Source organism: Platalea leucorodia (assembly GCF_965183815.1).
Source record: "Platalea leucorodia genome assembly, chromosome: 19".
NCBI lineage: Eukaryota > Metazoa > Chordata > Aves > Pelecaniformes > Threskiornithidae > Platalea > Platalea leucorodia.
The window spans coordinates 3,163,189-3,182,430 of record NC_138841.1 but is presented as its reverse complement, the minus strand read 5'-3'; the positions used below and the strand labels follow the sequence as shown (position 1 = coordinate 3,182,430).

Genomic DNA, 19,242 nt, shown 5'->3' with positions numbered 1-19,242 from the left:
TGAATCTGTATTATCTTGGAAAGGGCAAATCACTTAGCAGTCTTTTCCTATTCCCTTTCTCCCTTCCCCTCTGAAGACCTTTTCATCTGAGCTCTTTTTAAAAAAGACATCTAATTTTGTTGTTAGCAGTTGCAGTTACAGTGCTACAAAAATAATTCTCAAGACACAAAATTGAGTGAAATTAAATCTTCTGCTTATGGAGGGAGGCCAGATGGTTGTGCTCTTGCTGCTTTATAAGGCAAGAGTCTCATAAATCAGCCAGGTCCCTGCCTCCAGGGGCTGGAGGAGCTGTGGGTGTCCTCAGCCCGGCGGGAGATGACCTTCATGTTACCTCCAGCCCACGAGCATCAGATGATCGTTCCTCTCCCTTGCTGGCATTCGGGAATTGCCTCTAATCACCAATTTGTAGCAGGGACCAGATATTTGCTACGGGTCTGTTTCAAAGCTGGCATTGCCAAAGAGGATGCAAGTGGAAAGAAAAGAAAAAAATAAAGAAAAAGGGCGAAGTGAGCCGCTATGCGAGCCTCTAGCTCCTTTAAAACACTGCTCATTTTGAAGCTTGCTCTCCATCTCTGCACCAGTGCCTTTGCACCGGCTGGAGGGGAAGCAAATTCCCCCAAGCTATGGTTGTAATGCGTCAAGCCTGGATTAAATGTTGCCGGCTAAACTTTGAATCCGCTGGACTTTTCAGGGAATATTTAAGGAATCAGAACATCATTGTCCAGGTCAGGGTAAAGTTTTCCCTGCCATCTTTCAAAGCATCACCTTCCCCGCAGGTCTGCAAGGTGGTGAACGCCACGGCGCTGGCCTGCCTCGCGCCCCCCCTCACCCCCGAGTACCGGCCCGGCCTGGACGCCGTCGAGCGGCCGGACGAGTTTGGGTTTATCTTTAACAACGTGCAGTCCCTGCTGGTCTACAACGACACCAAGTTCATATACTACCCCAACCCGACGTTTGAACTCCTGAGCCCGACTGGGGTGCTGGAGCAGAAGCCGGGGTCACCCATCATCCTGAAGGTAAGGATACCCTTACTCACCCAGTGGAAAGAGGCAAAAAAATCCCAGAATGGAGTTTTATACCCTCTTTGGAGAATGGGGTACGCTAGACAGAGTCCCATCGTTTGCACAAGCTGGGAATGAGATGAAAACTGGAGAAATGCGCTGCATCTTTGTTCAGTCTTCTCTCCCCTTGTCCCTAGGGCAGAAACCTGTGCCCACCCGCTCCTGGAGGAGCAAAGCTCAACTACACCGTGCTGATCGGAGAAATACCCTGTGCCGTCACCGTCTCCGAGACCCAGCTGCTGTGTGAGCCGCCAAATCTCACCGGACAGCACAAAGTGATGGTGAGGGACCAAACACTCCTCTCAGCATCCCTCCCCTCCCTCCTTCCCATCCTTTCTCCTCCTCTGCCATCTCCCTGACTCACTCAGGTATTGAATGGAATGTCTTGTCCAAGGTTCAGTAGGATTTTAGATTTTTATGGCTGTCTAATTGGCAGCTTAAAATACTGATGTGGATTAGCATGGAGAAACTTCTTATTCCCTCCCTGAGAGTCACCACCTACTATCAGAGCCTTCTAGAAGGAACAGCTCTTTCTGGCAGTGCCTTTGGTACCAGGTACCATCCTTTCTCTGGTGCTGCTTGCTCTTCCTTCAGTAGGTGAGACCATTGTCAGTGGGCTGTGTTCTCCCTCCTGTACGGTAGGAAAGGATTTTAGCCAGACCTGATCTGCTAAGTGGATGGAAAAGTTTTGCCTTTTCCTGAAGCAGAAGCAGCCAGGACATCGGAACGCTGGACTGGTTGGATCAACAGCCTCATCCAGGATAACGGTCGGTGTCTTCCTCTGCTTTGGTTTTGGGCATTTCTGCTTCCTCTGATCCACTCACAGACCAAGCACGCAGCTGCCGAAGTGCTTGAGTAGAGCCCAAATGAGGTTGTAATTGTGATTTATTTCCCTTTAAGTTCAGCATCCAAAACATATTCAGATTATCACAGTGTGATTCACAGAAGCGCAACCTGGCTGAGAGCTGCTTGCATCTGTGGCCAGGGCACATCCAAGAAAAGCCAGTCCCGGCGTTAACCTCCAGCGTGTTTGCTCAGTAGCTTTCACATGGGGTTTTCTCTTCCCTTCTCTGTTCTCCCTTTCCAGTCGCTCTGGTTTCTTGTCAGTGAAATTATCACTGGGTTGCTAATGTCCATGGTTTACAAAAGGGAGTTGAAAGCTTATAAAATGAAAGTCAAATGGAGCCATCAGATAATAAGGACAAAGCCCAGATAGTGAAGGGCTGGCACATTTATCATGACTTGAAGCCTCCCTGCGTTCACATAAGCTGCACCCTCTGTGTTTGAAGGCGAGCGGAGTTGCTATAGCCTTGGCTGAAACGGAGGCGGTTCAGTGCTTCCTTGGGAGGCTGTACAGCCCGTGCGGTGCGTGCCCTGGCCGCCAAGGACGGGGCTTCGGGACAGGCTCGCACCCGTACCCGAAGCTGCTGGTTACCTCTTTTGCGCTTTGTAGGTGCGTGTTGGTGGCATCATCTTCTCCCCTGGTTCGGTGAGCATCGTCTCAGACAGCCTCCTGACCCTGCCGGCCATCGTCAGCATCGCAGCCGGAGGCAGCCTGCTCCTCATCATCGTCATCATCGTCCTCATCGCCTACAAGCGCAAGTCCCGAGAGAATGACCTGACCCTCAAGAGGCTGCAGATGCAGATGGACAATCTAGAGTCCCGGGTAGCCCTGGAGTGCAAGGAGGGTCAGTACTGCCCGGGACTGGGCCCTCTCTGTGTGCTGCAGCCCCGTGCTCTGGTCCCCAGCTTTCCCCACCGGAGCACCCCAGGCACCCCATTTTTGCAGAGAGGAGCGGGGTGCGTGCCCTGCGAGGCTGCGTGGGAGGGTGGGCAGCGACAAGTGTGTCAGCGGCAGACACGGCTCTGCTGCCTAATGGGCAGAGAATAGGATTAGAGCTTGATCCTGCTTAAGCGACATGCCTGGATCACATTGCGAGGCCGGTGGCAGCCCCAGGGTGCCCGGCACAATGTGCCCCCTTGTCTAATGGCCTTTTAGTAAAGGGCTTTTAAAAAGGCAGAGTGAGATAGGGAGCAGAGGAGGTTTGGAGCCCCGAGAAACAGCATGTATCCCAAGTGGAAGGACTGGAAAGCTGGTGCAGTCCCTCCTCCGGTCTATAAAATGTGAGCCCAGAGGGGCCAGAGCAGGTCTGAGGCATAGGAAGAAGCTCCTCAAGCGTTTGCTTCTGGGAAATCTTGTGTGTTATTTGGAGTAGCTAGACCTGCCGCTTGCGGATTTCAACACACGCAAGTCTCGTCCCTTGCAAGGAGGCGGCTGAGCCTGGCCTCGCCGCCGGGGAGCGGCGGTGGAGGTGGGCAGTCATTTCTGTAGCTGGTGGGTTGCGACAAAAAGCGTTCTGGGGAGGGCTGCTGCTGCTGTTGCGTACGTCCTTCCAGCTGGAAGGGAGCTTAGTGATTCAAAGAAAAACAAATAGAAAGCTGCAAATTTCCTAGTGTGACCTCCACATATAGAGAGAGTTGCATTGGATTCGTTCAGCTGATTTTAAAAGGATAGCCTTGAAACCACAGGACAAAAAATGAGATATATTCAGGAGAGACCACAGCTTCGGCATGGGCGCAGCCTAGCTGGGGTACAGAGACCTTACTGAGCCAACATTTCATACTTTGGAGGATGAACACAAGGACACACATACAGCTGTATAACACGGTGATGTTATGTTATGAGAGGAAGAATAGATTCCTTCCTGACCGCTGCAGCAGGCGGTTCCTGCTTGGATTTGATCTGCATCAGATTTGATTACTTTGGGAACTGTTGATAGAGGAGGAGGAGAAGAAGAAAGGAAAATATGGGAGGCACCAAGTTATGAAAATAGATCCTCATTTCTATCTGCAGCCTTTAAAGGTGTTTTAGGTGTGTAGACATAGGTGTGAACTGCATACAAATTAATAAGCATCTTTTGTTCTCGGCATCTGCTCTGTGCAGCGTGCGCTCTCTCGCTCTCAGCTGCTGAGACCGAGCCTCCAAGGGTGAGGGTCTGTCTGAGCTACGCGGCAAGGTCTCCTCCGAAGCGGTTTCTGAGCCGGCCCGTTGACGGTTGCTGCCGTGCCCCCAAGGAGAGCAGGCAGCCAGCCCTCCCCAAAGCCTCTGCCCCGCAGCCTCGGCTCCCGGAGCTCACCCGTGTTCCTCTGTCTTGTTCTGTTCTCCCCGAACAGCTTTTGCGGAGCTGCAGACAGACATCAATGAATTAACCAGCGACCTGGATCGCTCCGGGATCCCGTACCTCGACTATCGGACGTACGCCATGAGGGTCCTTTTCCCGGGCATCGAGGACCATCCTGTCCTGCGGGAGCTGGAGGTAACGACCAGGCTGTGCTCCGGCCCTTCCAAGTTTCCCTGAGCCCTCGAGGAAGCCAGCATGAAACCCTGAAGCAGCTTTATGCCTTCCACACCAAATCTTATTAGAGGCACTGGGGTTAGCAGGATAAGCCCCGAGTTCATTTTAACTAAGAAGCTGGTGTTTTATCTCCATCACACATTGCTTGATTCCTTTCGGTTTCTTCTCCCCGGTGTTGCTTTAGTTTTATTTTATGGGGTTTTATATTGCTATAGGCCAGCAGCAAAGCATGCCAGAGAAGTTATCGGTGTCCCTTTAAAGTCCTCCCTAACTGCCTTACGGTGCGGGGGAAGGCTGTGGCCTGGGAGCATCCCTCCTGGAGCATCCCTCCTGGAGCATCCTGGAGCATCCCTCCTGGAGCATCCCTCCTGGAGCATCCTGGAGCATCCCTCCTGGAGCATCCTGCTGTTCCACGGCGTGTCCACAGGAGGGCAAGCGCCCTGCGGCGGCACGGCCGGACCCCCCCGCTGCCCGCGGGCGCTTCCACTTCCCTGGGTTTTCCGCCAGTGTGTATAAATGTATCCATAAGGTTTTCACTGAGGATTTAGAAAAATAGTTAACATACAAGGGTCCATCAGATCACCTCGCAAATGGGCCCTGCTCACCTGTGAGAGTGAAGAAAAAAAATAAAATAAAATAAAATTGATGGTGCTTCAAGAAACATTGTCTGCCACCGCGCGTGGGGCTGCCATCCTCCACCCGGGATGCCCGTCCTCCGCCCGGGATGCCCGCTCCCTCTCGGAGACTGGCCTTGCTCCAGTAATTCCTGAAAGCCCTATTGCCTTCACGCAGACCGGGGGGTGGCCCAGATCTTCAGCCAGAGATGTAAGAGGAAGAAGCCTTGATTGCTTGTGCTCCGTACGGCTGCGTTGCTTTTCCAGGCAAGCACTACTTAGCATTAATGCATCGAATGAGATGCCTGTCCCGTGGGCCACCACCGCTGAGCAGTTGCCGTGGTGTTGGTGAAACTCAGCAGGCTTTGAACCAGCCTCTCCCAGCCCATTGCCGTGCCCCGAGTTTTCCAGTCCCACGCATTATGTTCCCTGTTTAGATTGCCAAATAAGCTGATGCTCTAGCAAACAAATATGAATGCTTTTTATTTGTTTTACTCATGAAAAACAGAATTGCAGAAGTGATAAATGTGTTGCCAATTACACAGTTGCTTAATTATGTAACGTTAGTAAAACCAATACATAAGTCTCCAAGATGTTTGGTAAAGAGTTGCTTAATGTAGTTCATCATTTTCACTTGTAATGAATTACTTGAATCTGCAACTGGCTGAAAGCCTCAATTAATTTTTTACGCTTGTCCCATAATAAAGCAATAGTCTAAATTAGTATTTAATTTACTTACAAGAGTGTCACTTTTTGTGCAGAACAAGCAAAATTGTATGTCATTTATAGGGCCGTTAGCCTCAAAGCAGCAGCTTTATGGCATGCAGAGTACAGCTCGGAGCAATGATTAAAGCGAGCCGTGCTGAAGTGCTGGGGGAGGACAGAAAGAGCGATGCTTGTTCAGGACTGGCTGCAGACCACGTTTGGGGATGCTGAGACCCTGAGAGATGGGGTGCTTGCTTGTGCACCCCGGTTTAAACCGTTCACCCCACCCATAGCGATGGCAGAGTGACCCCGCGGCAGTGCAGGGCTGCCCCCCCGTCCCTTGTCCTCCCGTGCCTTGGCTAATGGGTATGCTCTCCTCCGCCGCAGGTCCAAGGGAACGGGCAGCAGAGTGTGGAGAAGGCCTTGAAGCTCTTTGCTCAGCTGATCAACAACAAAGTCTTCTTGCTGACCTTCATCCGAACGCTGGAGCTGCAGCGCAGCTTCTCCATGCGCGATCGGGGCAACGTGGCCTCGCTCATCATGACGGGTCTGCAAGGCAAGCTGGAGTACGCCACCGACGTGCTGAAGCAGCTGCTCTCTGACCTCATCGAGAAGAACCTGGAAAATAAGAATCACCCCAAACTGCTCCTGCGCAGGTAACACGGGGGGACGGGGAGGGGACGGGGCTGCGGGCGGGTCAGCGCGGTCCCCCGGGCTGGCACGGCCACGCCGCTGGTGGCATCCGGGGGCTCTGCGGGACCAGGGTGCTGGTGTCGGAAGGAAAACACTGTTCTCCATGGGTGGCTTTGGATGACCCATCCATTTCCCTGCTTGTCTCCAGGACACGGGGTTAACTCTACTGTATGATTCCACAGATGGCTGAACAGGGTCTTAAATTGGATCCAAGAGAGCTATTATCTCTGATGCGTCTCTCCTCTCACTCATAATCTCCTGCCTTGCCCCAGCCCCAGCAGCCCCCCCTTCCCCTGGCTTGGCTAAGAGCAGGTGACGATGCCAGCGCTGTCACCTCTGCCATCCAGCTGCCTCCTCCCTGCCCTGCCCTGCCTACACCTGCCTGGCCGAGCCCCGGCTTTTCTCACCTGTGTGCGCAGAGATGCCCGAGCAGTTCGGCAAAGGGGTTTAGCCCCCGCTGCCGGTCCTGTGCGGGGCTGCCTCAGGGCAGTGTCGTGGTGGGGAGGTGAATGGCACAAAAACTGGAGCTCTCCATCACGTGTATGTTGCTGGTACCAAGCAGTGCCCGGTGCATCCAGGCGGGGAAGAGGAGGCACCAGCTCAGGTACCGCAGGGTCCGGAGGAGTAGAGATGCAGCTCTTTAGGTCTTCTTACTGGACTTCAGGCTCTTGCGAGCAGGAGCCTGATTTCTTACATGTCCGTACAGTACTTAGGGTCCTGAGCTGTGGTATTATCGTGGTGAGTAAAGCATTAAAGACTAGTGAAGAAGCGTACCTCTTGGGCAGTGCCGGGAATTGCCCCTGGAGCCGTCAGGGAAAGGCAGGCTGCCCAGCAAGGCTTGGTCCCCGTCCTCTGCAGGCAGGGTGCCTGCGTGACCTTCACCCTCACGTGTCTGAGCTACCTCGCAGGTATTTATGGGCTTTATCCTCGCAGCATCCATGTCTGCCTGGATGGAGCAGCAGCGTTTGTGCTTCACAGCTGGGGGAAGGAGCGCAAGAACGGATTAAGCAACTCACCCGAGATCGTGCTGGGAAATGGCAGAAAGAAAACGGGGAAAAAGTGTTTATTAATGTAGGCCAGATCAGCAGCCACAAGTAAAAGGCTACCCCTCTTCATGTCATGAACCACCTCTGTCCCCTTGGGTCCTGGCTGTGCTGCAGAGCCTGGCCTCGGCCAGCGGCAGGAACGCGGCTGCCCCATCGGCTGTGCCCGCGGCTCCGCCGGCATCTTGCTGGAGCGAGCGGATGAAGGCGAGGGAAGGATTTCACAGCTCCAGGAAAATTTCAGGGATTCCTCCAGCCATAATGAATATACTTGACAGGAAATTGCTTTAAATCTGGCTGTGTTTGCGGAGGCAATAACTCATCTCGGAAAAGGAAGCCGTCTTAATTTCCCCCGTGGTTTGACGAGTTGCTGGGAAGGCGTCTTCTGCCTCAGCCATCAATAACGACTTTTCACAGTGCTCCAAAAATACACGGCTGGTGATCAGAGCCGTGCCCGCTCCTGCCCGCAGCACCCAGCAAAGAGGTGGGGCCGCGGGCAATGGCAGCAGCGTCGAGGCTGGCTGTCCTGTGCCGGGACTTCGCCATTTCACGGGAAGCCTACGGCTGGAGCCCTGCCCCAGCCCTGTGCCCTGCGGGCTCCCGGGAGGTGTTGGTGCGCAAAACAGCCCGGGCTGGGACGTCACTGCTCTGACTTAATAAGAAGTGATCAGCCACAAAGTGAGAGACTGTTTTTTTTATTTTTTGAGCTCTCTGGTGGCAGCAGTTGATAATTGGCACTCAGTTCTTTCTCTCTTTCTTCCTCGTTTTCCCCTCTCTCTTTCTTCTGCAACTACCCCTTGCGGGAGACAGCAAAAAAGTTGACATTAAATCAAATAGCTGCTCTGGTTCCTGGCACAGAGAGCAGCACACAGCAGTTCAGAGACCTACATATAGCAGGGAAAAATTAATAAAATACATATTTATTTTTTGGGTTCTCTCAGCTCTTTTTGTTTAGTTTTGTTTTATTCCTGGTGCCTCAGAAAGTCAGAGGAGCAGCCAGGGCGCTGGTTGCTGGCATCAGGCTCCTTTGGAAAGCCATCTCTGGATCGTGCTTTGCCCTTGTTATGTGGTCAATATGAGAAGGGTTTTCTCCAAGTCTAGGGATTCTCCCCTGCCACGTTAATCTTCAGGAGCTTATTTTTTATTTTTAGAGGCAGATCTATACCAGCGTTTCAGATGCAGCCCAGCGACGGAGCAAGCGGGACGCCTGCGGAGGCGCAGCGCAGACCCCGCAGCAGCTCTTGCTGTGGCTCAGCAGATCCCCCGCTCAGCAGAGAGGAGGAGAGGCCAGGCCCCGCGGCAGCAGGCAGAGGTTAAGGGATGGCTTACCCAGATACCCAGCACCCATCCCGTTTCAAAGGCAGAGGAGGCCAGGGAAAGCATATGCAGCAGATTGTTTGCAGGGAGCCTACGGTGCTCGTGCTGCACCCAGCAGTGATGAGGGTTATAAGCAGCCCCTTTCCTTAGCTGGTGTGGGACTGTGATGATTAACTTAATTGTTGGCCATCCCCAGGACTGATGCACTGCAAAAATCTGACGGCGTCAGTCTGTGTCGAGATGAGAGTGAGATTTGGTGCTTGAAGGAGAAATGGGATTTGACAGAGGTGCTCCGAGGTGTTTCTTTTTCGCTGTTCCATTCAGCTGATTTTGTATTTCTGACAAAGAAATAAAAGGGAACAGCTAGGCGTGGGAGTATTGGATGCCCTTCTCCCACACAATATGCCCCAACTTCTCTGTGACTCCGTATTTCAGTTATTTTTATGGTGCCGGTGTTGGTGTCAGGCCACGAGCAGCCAACAGGGACAGGACACGGCATTATTTCACTGGTAGGGCTAATCGGGAGGCTTGCCAAGTCTTAATTTAATATTCTATTAACAAAGTAGTTTATTAAATTAATATTCACCCTGAAGTCCTGAATATATAATTTTCTGAGTTTTTCACCTGTTCTTTAGCTTGTGTCACTGACTCTCCCGTTCTCCGTGGCTCGCTGGCGTGGCAGTGTGCTGGTGCTTAGTCCTCCTTAATTGGGTGACTGAAATATTTTAAACAGGAGAACAATGTGTGTGGCAATACGTAGGATGAATTTTTAGGCAGTTAATCAATTCAGGCTTAAATTCTTTGGGGATCTGCAGACATTTTCACAAATTCCTGGCAGATGTTGCGATCCTAAGAGATGATGGATAACGTGACCCCAGGTCCGCTTGCCGACTGGCGTCAGTTTTTGTTTGCTGAAATCTGTGGCTCCTGTTTATACTTGATCTGCTTGACTTTGTGATCAAACCCTGTTGCTTCAATAGTGTGTGTTTCTCATTAAATGCCGGAGTTTTCAAACATGCTGGATGCTGTATAAACACATACCAAGGGGCAGTCCCTAATTCAAGGCAGCAGAGCAGATGGGGGAGAATGGGGAAAAGGGGTCCGGAGCCTGACGGTGACTCGCTCCAGGCCGGGGTACGGCGGAGGCAGAGGCTCGGTGCATTGCCGGGCCCGCTGGGCATCTCCTGAGCAGGTTGGTGGCACGGTGGTCGAAAAGGCGGTTGGCAGGAATGGCACGGGGAGCAGAGCTGCCAGCCGAGGGGATGAAGGCACAGAGAGGTGCCCAGACCCGGTGGGGCTGCTGCCTTGGCGCAGGCTCCCGGTGAAGGTGCGGGGAGGCATGGTCCCCGGAGGAAAGGGTGCTGCAGAGGGCAGGGTGTCGGACCCACCCCTCTGAGCGTGCTGACATTTGGACCAGATGCTGGTATTGCAAGAGGGGAAGGCTGGTAGCAATGGCAAAGCCATGGTGCAGAGAGCCAGGCTGCCCAGGGTCATGTTCGCAGCCCTCCTCTGCATGGCCTCACGGGCAGGCTGGCAGCCTCGCCTGCCTGCCACCCCAGCCTCCCTGCCTGTTTGCCTGCCTGCCAGCCACCCCAGCCTGCCTGCCTGCCTGCCTGCCTGCCTGCCTGCCAGCCCAGCCTGAGCTGCGTGGTTGGGGCTCAGATGTGGACTGTGAGACACCCTGCCACCAGCACAGCCACCCCGTCCCAGGAAAAGGGATTGTGGTACTTTAAGGAAAGTCTCCGGGTCCTGCAGAGCCAGCATTAAAAACTATCATTAGGAGCCATTGTATTTAAATTAGAGATAATCTTGGGCACAATGTGGGGAGAGGACGCTGGGTGGGACTGGGGAGAAAGCTGCAATTTCCCTGCCATTGTCACTCTGCTGTCCCTGATTGCCAGCAACCGCTGCAAATCCCAGTGATTTACTGAGCCAGGCTGTAATTTGCACCATGTGCAAGGAGCCGAGTGTCACCAGGCTCCCTGTCACCAGCCCCATCAGGGCTGTGACGGGCTGTCAGCTGGGCAAGCTGCTGTCAGCTCGGTGCAGCGGCGGGGGGGGACACACAGCACTGGCCGCATCCTGCTGCCTGCCTGCTCCGGAGCCGCGGCCCCGGTTCAGAGCACGGCGGGAGCTGTGCCAGGGTGCAGCTGGGAGGTGCCACCCGGGGAGATCTGGGGCCGCTGATGCGTGGTGTGGGTTTGTACATAACATGCATGTCCTCCTGGATTCCCTAGGACCGAGTCGGTGGCTGAGAAGATGCTGACTAACTGGTTTGCCTTCCTCCTCCACAAGTTCCTCAAGGTAAGGAGGGATGGAGCTGAGACCCCGCTGCCACTTTGCTGTCTCACCCACCAGCCATCCCCAGGGTGAATCTAGGCTTGAAACTCTTCAGCCAGACTCCAAGTCAAACGATGTAGTAGCAAGGCAGGGGAGGTGGAAAATTACTTGGAGATGCCTGCACCTGGGGCTGCTCTTGCATGGGCCCAGCCAAGCTGTCACAGCCTCTGGGCTCAGCCTTCTTCAACCCTCAGATCGCCTGGCGTAATTCTCATGTAATGGAGTTTCTGTTGCACCTCTTTAGTACTTAGGAGAAATTCTCACTTACATCTCCGTGCCTGGGCTTCCATATTTTTTAACTTTATTTGTGGTTTTCGAAGGCCCACAGAATTTCCTTCATGGGAGTGAACAATGAGATCAAGATCTCAAATTCCTTTTTTACAGCCGTATAGATTCAGTAGAGATTTACCAAGCCAAAGACAACATACCCATTGAGCAACGGAGCTCGTGGTTTTGGCTGTCCTCTCCAGGAGCTGCTGGGGGCTGAGCCTGGATTGCACATGTGCTAAAGACTGAGTCAATGGGACTATGCCTCTGCTGAAATGAATCATGTGCAAAACCTGTCTGCGGGCCAGTGGCCCTGGAGGAGATGCACCTTCACCTCTGTGTTAGTTTTGCTCTCTGTCTCGTTGTGTAGGAATGTGCTGGAGAGCCGCTCTTCATGCTCTACTGTGCCATCAAGCAGCAGATGGAGAAAGGTCCGATTGATGCCATCACAGGAGAAGCCCGTTACTCCCTCAGCGAGGACAAGCTGATCCGGCAGCAAATTGAGTACAAGACTCTGGTGAGTGATCACAGTAGAAGCTGCCATTGAATCGCTTCTGTCCTTCCCACTTGGACATGAGCTGTTCTGACCTTTAGGCCAGTGATTAGGACGCTACCATGAAGCACAAGTGTTGCCAGTGCCATAAAGCCTCATGCTGCTAGACCCATGCCCAGGTCAGGTGTGTCCCTAGTTTGCACGTACAAATAGCCCGAGTTAGGGTTTTGAAAGGCCTTTTGAGGGGAGCGTTGTATCTCCCTGTGCATTGAGCGTTGCCCTCCCTCTAGCAAAGGCAAATGGACATCCAGGGTTCCTATCTTACTAATCATTATAAAGATATACTAGATGCAACAGCAATGATGCAAATAGGCATATAGCGGTTTTTTACGAGAAAGGATTGTTGTGACAGATGTGGTTACGGTTCTCCTGGAGGCTTGTCTGAAGCCCTTTAGAGCATCGTGTTGTTCTCCTTCCCTTCCAGATCCTAAACTGTGTGAATCCGGATAATGAGAACAGTCCAGAGATCCCTGTGAAGGTGCTGAACTGTGATACCATCACTCAAGTCAAAGAGAAGATCCTCGATGCAGTATACAAAAACGTCCCGTATTCGCAAAGACCGAGAGCTGTTGACATGGACTTGGGTAGGAGCCTCCCTGCCTCATAGGAAGGGGAAGATCAGAGAGGTGGTTGTTATCAGTGGTTCTCCATGGGGTTTGCAGAGCTTAAAAGCTAGAGTTCAGACTGCACAACGACATGCGTGTTTCTGCCCCTAAAAAAGCATGGGCACTGCTCCTGTCAGATAGGTTTTGAGCTCTGTGGGATCAGCTAATTGTCCATTGACCACAGAGCAAATGATTCCTGAAGTCTCCTTCACTCTGCTGAGCAAAGCTTTTCGCCAAGCTTGTGTATCTCACTAGAGCCAGGGGGGCAGAGGGGCTGGGAGGGTCCTGCCCCTTAATTTAGCTAAACAGCACAGACCTCCCCGCATGGGAATTAAAATGCTGCACTTTGCTGCAAGAAGACTGTCAGTGTGACCTTCCTTGTAGCTGTAGGATTTAAGAGCAGAATTTCACCTTCTCTGGGTGCCTCTTCCTGGCAGGTGGGCTTTTCTACAGGCTCATCTGTCCAGGAGTTACTTGGGCCAGAACTGGATAGAGCCCATTAGTGCCTTTTCCCTCTCTGACCATTGTGTCTGCCTGGTTTTTGCCTCTCCCGCAGAGTGGCGGCAGGGCCGGATAGCTCGTGTGGTCCTGCAAGATGAAGACATCACCACCAAGATTGAAGGAGATTGGAAGCGCTTGAACACCTTGATGCATTATCAGGTAAGAAAGCAGCCCCAGCAGACAGCTCCCAGAAAGCTGCCAGGAGGGAAGAAAAGCAGAAATTTAATTCCCAAGTATCTCATCTACCAAGACAGACAGGGAGGTCACATTTGTATGATAAACCAGAAGGGTTCAATGTGCTTACACATTAGATGGGAAAGCAACCTTGACGTGGATCTTAAAGAAACTAGCAGAGTTGAAAATTGGCTAAATTAAAACCGCCAGCCGTGCTAGTGAGATAGAGGGAGCAGCGGTGAGGGCTGAGCTGCCGCTGCTGGAGATGCGGGGCCGGGGGAGGGATGGCACGTGGGGCTCGGGTCGTTGCGTGGGGCTCTGAGACAACCGGGAGTGCAGCAGGGAAGGAAGAGCAGTCTCTGCCTTCCTTCGAAGCTTTGCAAGCACCGCACGATCAAATGATCTGAAGGAAAGCACAGGCTGCAGCAGCAGCTCGTCTCTTATACTTGTGATCTTCCTACGTGTTGACTCTTGAGCATCGTGTGAGGAGTGAAGAAGGGAAACAGAGCAAATGCTTCAAATACTGTGGCATGGGAGGGTCGAGGGAGTGCTGCGGGGAGGTACGGGATGAAGCCAGCTCCAGAAAGGGTGAATGTCAGGGCCTACGTCTTGGGAAAGTGCCATCAAACCTCCTAAGTCCCAGACCTAGTCTTCCAAGCCAAGTAACAGGAGTTTCGCCGCTAAAGTCAGATAAAACTAAGCTAGACGGTGAAGATGCTCTATTGTGCATCGGCCAGGGTGGGTGAGGTGACCTAAGGAATTGTGGCCATCTTTAGCTTTTGCAGCATGCGTGCCCCAGCCCAGGCTGCCCTGGATAGGCGTGCACCTGTCGGAAAGGGCTTCTTGTGGTGTGCGAGAGATGGAAAGAGAGGTAAAGCCGGAGCCGAGGAAGGTTTGGTTAAAGAGAATCAAAGGCTTTTACTCAAAGCCTGTCTGCAGCAGAGGATAACTGCGTTAATTGGGACCTGTAACCTACGACTGTCCATCATTACCTACACAGCAGTGTTTAGTATTTAATCTGGCATCTTGCCCTGTTTATACACCATCTCAAGTCCATCAGCGTGCCTCATGCTGTGTAAGTTGAATGTGAGCCAGTATTGACAGGAGCCATATAATCAGGGAGCGAGGCAGAGAGAATGGCATAAATATGCAAAGTGCGTGTAAAAAAGCACCTCGAGGGGCAACTTTTCCAAGCAGCCCGAAGGATTTAAACACAGATTACTGTAAAATGTCATACGAGTTGTGCAGATGAATTCCATTGTTTCTAAAATCTGTTTTACCTGACGGTTGCAAGGGATTAACCAACGTGCAGGGAAGCAGCGAGACTTTATTATGCCTCGATCTTTAAAAGTCATCTAAGGAAGCCACAAGTGAAAGCCGTGTTTGTCTGATGCGCGTTGGGTGCGAGGGGAGGGAGTACTTTCATTTTAGTGCCTGTGGGAAAACCTGAGCCACAGGTTTACCCTTAAAATAAACAAAATCCTTGTAGCACTCGAGATGCTGCAGCTATTCCTGCCATTTGAATGTCAGTTTTGCTCTGGAACAAAGTAGAAGTTTGCTGTCAAACATCTAAACAGGTAGCAGTTGCACGTCCCTCCCTGCTCCGGCCCGGGCTCTGTGCAGCCTGATAGAGCTCTTTCAGCCATAAAAAGAAGCCAAGCTCTCTGCACTGCAACAGAAATGTTGTCAAGGCAGGGCTTTTGCCAAAAACTGATTTTTTTTTTTTTTTTTTTTTTTTTGGTATTCCTACCTTTTTTTTTTCTGTTCGAGTGATAAATGTTTTTATTAGGTATCAAAAATACAGATGCTCCAGGACTACACAGTAAAACCAATGTGTGGGCAAAGGCACAGCTTAGAAGGAGGCATAAAATCATCTGAGTTTCAAGCGCTGCTGTCTCACCATTTTAACTAGAGCATTACATATAAAACAGGTGTAGTTCAAGCCATAAAAATGAAATCTAGATTTCTCCAGCTTCTGGACGACTGGTGAAGATGATTTCTAAATTTCTAGAAAAAATGAAAGCCAGCTCTGTAGAGCTCTCTCCATCTTTTATTTAGAGCTGTCTTGTCTTTCTTCTTGGTCAGCTGCCATCTACTTTTATCCGCTGATCTGAAGGCAAAGTGACCTCTGGATTTGCAGGCGGTAACTGGAGATGCACAGCCCATGTTTCCACCCCATAACACCTGGCATTTTGTAGTGTTTTGGAGAGGCGCTGGCACCTGGGAGTAAGCGCTGAAGCAAGGACCAGAAACTGCCTGGTCCTCGCAGCCTTGCCCCTGCTCCCCGTTGCTGGGGCGCCTTTGCTCCGCTGCCTGCAGCTCCCGGGCTCTGCGGCAGGGCGCGGAGGCTCTGCAGAGGGCAGGTATTTAATTCCACGAGTTTCTCAGCTCCGCAGCTGGCTGCTGGATTTTGACACTGTTACATTTGTTGTCTACATGTTTAGGATGATAAAAATACAATATATATCTGCATCGACTGATAAAAACATGTTTTTCATGGGAAGCCTTCGCATGCAAAAGCCAGATTGGATTTAAAAAGAAATAGTCATCTTTCTGTAATATTTTTTGAACCACTTCATAGAATTATATAGAGAACTGTATGCCTGCTGCTTATTTCTTCATTTATAAAAATAGATGTGTAGGTTAAATAGGTGTAATTCTTTGTTAAGTTCTCTGGAGCTTTTAAACTATGTTGTAAGGAATTGTATTACATTTGTGTAGTATCCGTTTGGTTTCATGCCTATTAAACTCCATGGGAGAGTCTCACCCTGTGTGGTTTTACTCAAGAAAAATGAAACACTGAATTTAATATCAAATGATTTACAGTGGCTCATGCAGGGTTAACTCAGAGGCGGCAGAGCATGAATACCTGTCAGCCACTGTGAGTCTGGAAAGGCTGAGAGCCTAGAAAACTATTTTAAATGAAAAATTAGAAGCAGAGAGGGAAGATTTGTGTGGAAAATGAGACCCAGGAGCCGAGGGTGGTGTGGCCGTGGGGCCGGCATCCTCGCTGCATCCTCGCTAGCCCCCGCAAACACAGTAGTGTCTGGGCTTCTGCACTGCTGCTCTCCCCGCTCCAGGTTTTATTTTTCTTTTCTTTAAGGTGTTTTGTGCAGCGTGTTTCCAGCTCGTAGAAGAATTGGAATATTTATAAAGCTATAAAACAGCCAGCCAGCTTCGCAGACGTCTCTTGGGTTTTATGGGAGTGTGGCAACAGCAGAGCGAGATGGGAAACGAATGTGTGTTACATCTGATGCTAATTTGCACGCTGGTGTTTTTTAGCTGACAAGAGCCATTCGACCCAAAATTTAGAGAGTGAGAGTGCTCTGTGTGTGTGTGGAATTTTTAATGCCTCTCTCCCAGTTAAGCACAGCCCTGGTAGAAATGGATCCCGGCACGGCGGCCGGGGAGCTGCTGCCTCTGTGGGAGCACCCCGGGCTGCCGGCGCGCTCAGGTTTCTCCCTAGTGAAACTGAACTGAAGCGGCAGCTAATAACAGCCTAAAAAAATAATATCACCACTGATTGTTTCTTCCATTGACTTAATAAATTAGATGAAGTGAGGCAGGAGCAGAAGAGGAAATAACAGAGGTGTTTGAAGTGTTCTGCTTAGAAATATCTCACTTTTGTACTGTGAAACACGAGTGACTATTATTTCCACTATCGCTAGCAATAATAATAACTCGCATTTACGTGAAACCTTTCATCTGAATGGAACCCAAAGCCTTGGAGGGAGCATTAGGCAGCGACGGTCGCTGCGTGCAGGTCACCTCGCGGCTCAGACGTACAAACACCCCTTCTGCTGATGGCCTGGGGAGGTGCTGGGGGAGCAAAACCCTGGGGCTTCCCCGTGCGTAGGGACAGTGCTGGGTCCCTCGCAGGACTCCTGGCAAATAATGGAGGCCTTAGCCCCAGAAGGAATTTTTCCGGCATGAAGAGGCATTTCTTTTGTACAGCTCCTCTAAATAACACGTTGGCTGGGCCCCGGTGGGTCCGTCAGCCTGCGAGATGCCGTGACTCCGCTCTCTGCTCCCTCGCCGTGCTGCACCACGGGCCACAAGTTCAAAATTAAAAGACACTCAGACCCATTCCCTGGAAACCTGCAGATTCTTAATTAAGGGAAATAAGTTAAAAAACTTCCAGTGACTACTAGATTTATAGGGAGGATAAAATTAAACATGGCTACTAAAATCTGCTATAACAAAATCTTGTTAGCTCTAATGTTCATTTATAGTTTGACTTCCCAGCATTTAATTCCTTCTCTGGTGCAGCAGAGGGACTGACAATTTAATACCCTGAAAGATGGCTTTATGACTTGCTCAGCTGTAAATCAAACTTTTAAAGTTTGTAAAAATTGCTAAAATAAAAAATGGTTTAATAGGAATGTTTTATGGTCCATAACGTTATTATAGCCGTTTTATTCCCTCTGCATTGTTACTTTAATTGGATCACAACAATTCTTGAGATTCTCTTTTTTATTGGATAAAACGTCATCTTAAATCAAAACGACCAAAACCATCTTCAATACGTCTTTGGATTGATCACTCCTTTCCTTCAGTCCCTTGCTGTAGAGCTGCTGCTGACCCAGCACGGGGCTCAGCCGGAGCAGGAGCGCGTCTCTCCGAGGGCTGGCGGCAGGATCGCTCCCCGCGGGAGCCCCGAGCCGTGCCGACAGCTCCCTGCCACGGCTCAGCCCTGGCAGCTTCTGGTACCTGCGCTTGCTGGATGAGCAGCTGGTGATGGTGGTGCGGGCGGTGGATCTCATGATCTCCTCTTCCTTTGCCTCCCCAGGTATCGGACCGCTCAATTGTGGCTCTCGTTCCCAAACAGACCTCCTCCTACAATATTCCCGCCTCTGCCAGTATATCCCGGACGTCTATTAGTAGATACGGTAAGAAGCAGAGTTAAGGGCTGGGAAACACTGGCTCACGGATAGCGACTGGGCATCTCTCCTGCTGCAGTGCACGTTTTAGAGCCAGCCTGGAGCTTGCAGCTAGAGCTCAGCTTTACTTGAGAACGTATCTTGGTGGGGCTGGTGTTGCAGCTGCCTTTGGTGCAGGAGGGCAACACCTTAAGGGAATTAGGTGGGGAAAAAGCAGCAGCTTCCCCCAAACAACTGCACCACGTCAGCCAAAAGAAAAGTACGTTCATGTGCCAAACAGAAAAATGTCCTTAGCTACTTTTTTTTTTGCCAAGGCTTTTCCGTCTATGAGCAGAACAGCAAAAAGACCAGAGAAGCTGAGGAGGGAAAGGGAAATGCCAAGCACAATGTGAGCAGCCTTTGGAAAAGTGGGGCTCGGAAAAGCCTAGGAACAGGCTTTTGGCTCTGAGGGGATGGATGCTGCAGAGCACCCACGGGGCTCCCGCTGCAGGAAAGCGGCTTTGTGTCCCTTGCGTGTAAGCAGGGCTGCACCAGAGAAAAGCCCGATTCCTTCATCTATTCTCTAAGTGAAGGATCCTCAATTCTTAGCTAATGGGTCAAAAATGGGTGACAGTAATCTTAACTCGGCGTGCTCGGATGTGCGCACCTGGGAATTCATTATTTGCATAATAGCAGGGTTCGGCACTTTACAGAGGGTCCCTGAAGACGCTGCAGCCTGAGTAAATGAGTCTGCGAGGTGCCAGGTGTGCATTTATAGCACTAAATCCACAATAATAGTAATAATATACTTCCATAAAAGGCATCAGTGGCAAAATCTCTAGCGCGCTGATCTTTCATTATCTTTCATTTTACAGAGTGTTTTGCAAACGAGAGGTCTCCTGACAAATCCGTCTCCTTGTTTATAGCTTCCAAAAATAGGGTTTTTTTTTCTCGAGCGAGGGTTCTGAGGAGCCGTGCACAGGAATCTTTAGGCGAAAGCCGGGAGAAAAGGCCTTTCTCCCTGCGAGGCGTAGCCCACCTGCGCGCCCAGCGCTTCCCGCGCTTCGGGTGATGGGAAAACCGAGGCTGGGTCACACAACCTGAGTGTTCGGTGCTCGTTCATCTATGTCAGATGGAAAAGCTTTTGCAAACTA

At 51.1% G+C, this 19,242-nt stretch overlaps 1 protein-coding gene across 1 annotated transcript in view; it reads left to right on the top strand.

The window, feature by feature from the left end:
- Positions 1–19,242, top strand: part of PLXNA2 (plexin A2) — a gene marked incomplete at its 5' end in the record, with an annotated part of 151,948 nt that overhangs the window by 126,187 nt on the left and 6,519 nt on the right. The window contains 10 exons of the mRNA XM_082329984.1: positions 777–1,016; positions 1,199–1,342; positions 2,515–2,749; positions 4,236–4,378; positions 6,124–6,392; positions 11,027–11,093; positions 11,767–11,913; positions 12,374–12,533; positions 13,111–13,214; positions 18,019–18,118. Of these exons, the coding sequence (XP_082186110.1) occupies positions 777–1,016; positions 1,199–1,342; positions 2,515–2,749; positions 4,236–4,378; positions 6,124–6,392; positions 11,027–11,093; positions 11,767–11,913; positions 12,374–12,533; positions 13,111–13,214; positions 18,019–18,118 (1,609 nt within the window). The remainder of the gene's footprint in view (positions 1–776; positions 1,017–1,198; positions 1,343–2,514; positions 2,750–4,235; positions 4,379–6,123; positions 6,393–11,026; positions 11,094–11,766; positions 11,914–12,373; positions 12,534–13,110; positions 13,215–18,018; positions 18,119–19,242) is intronic.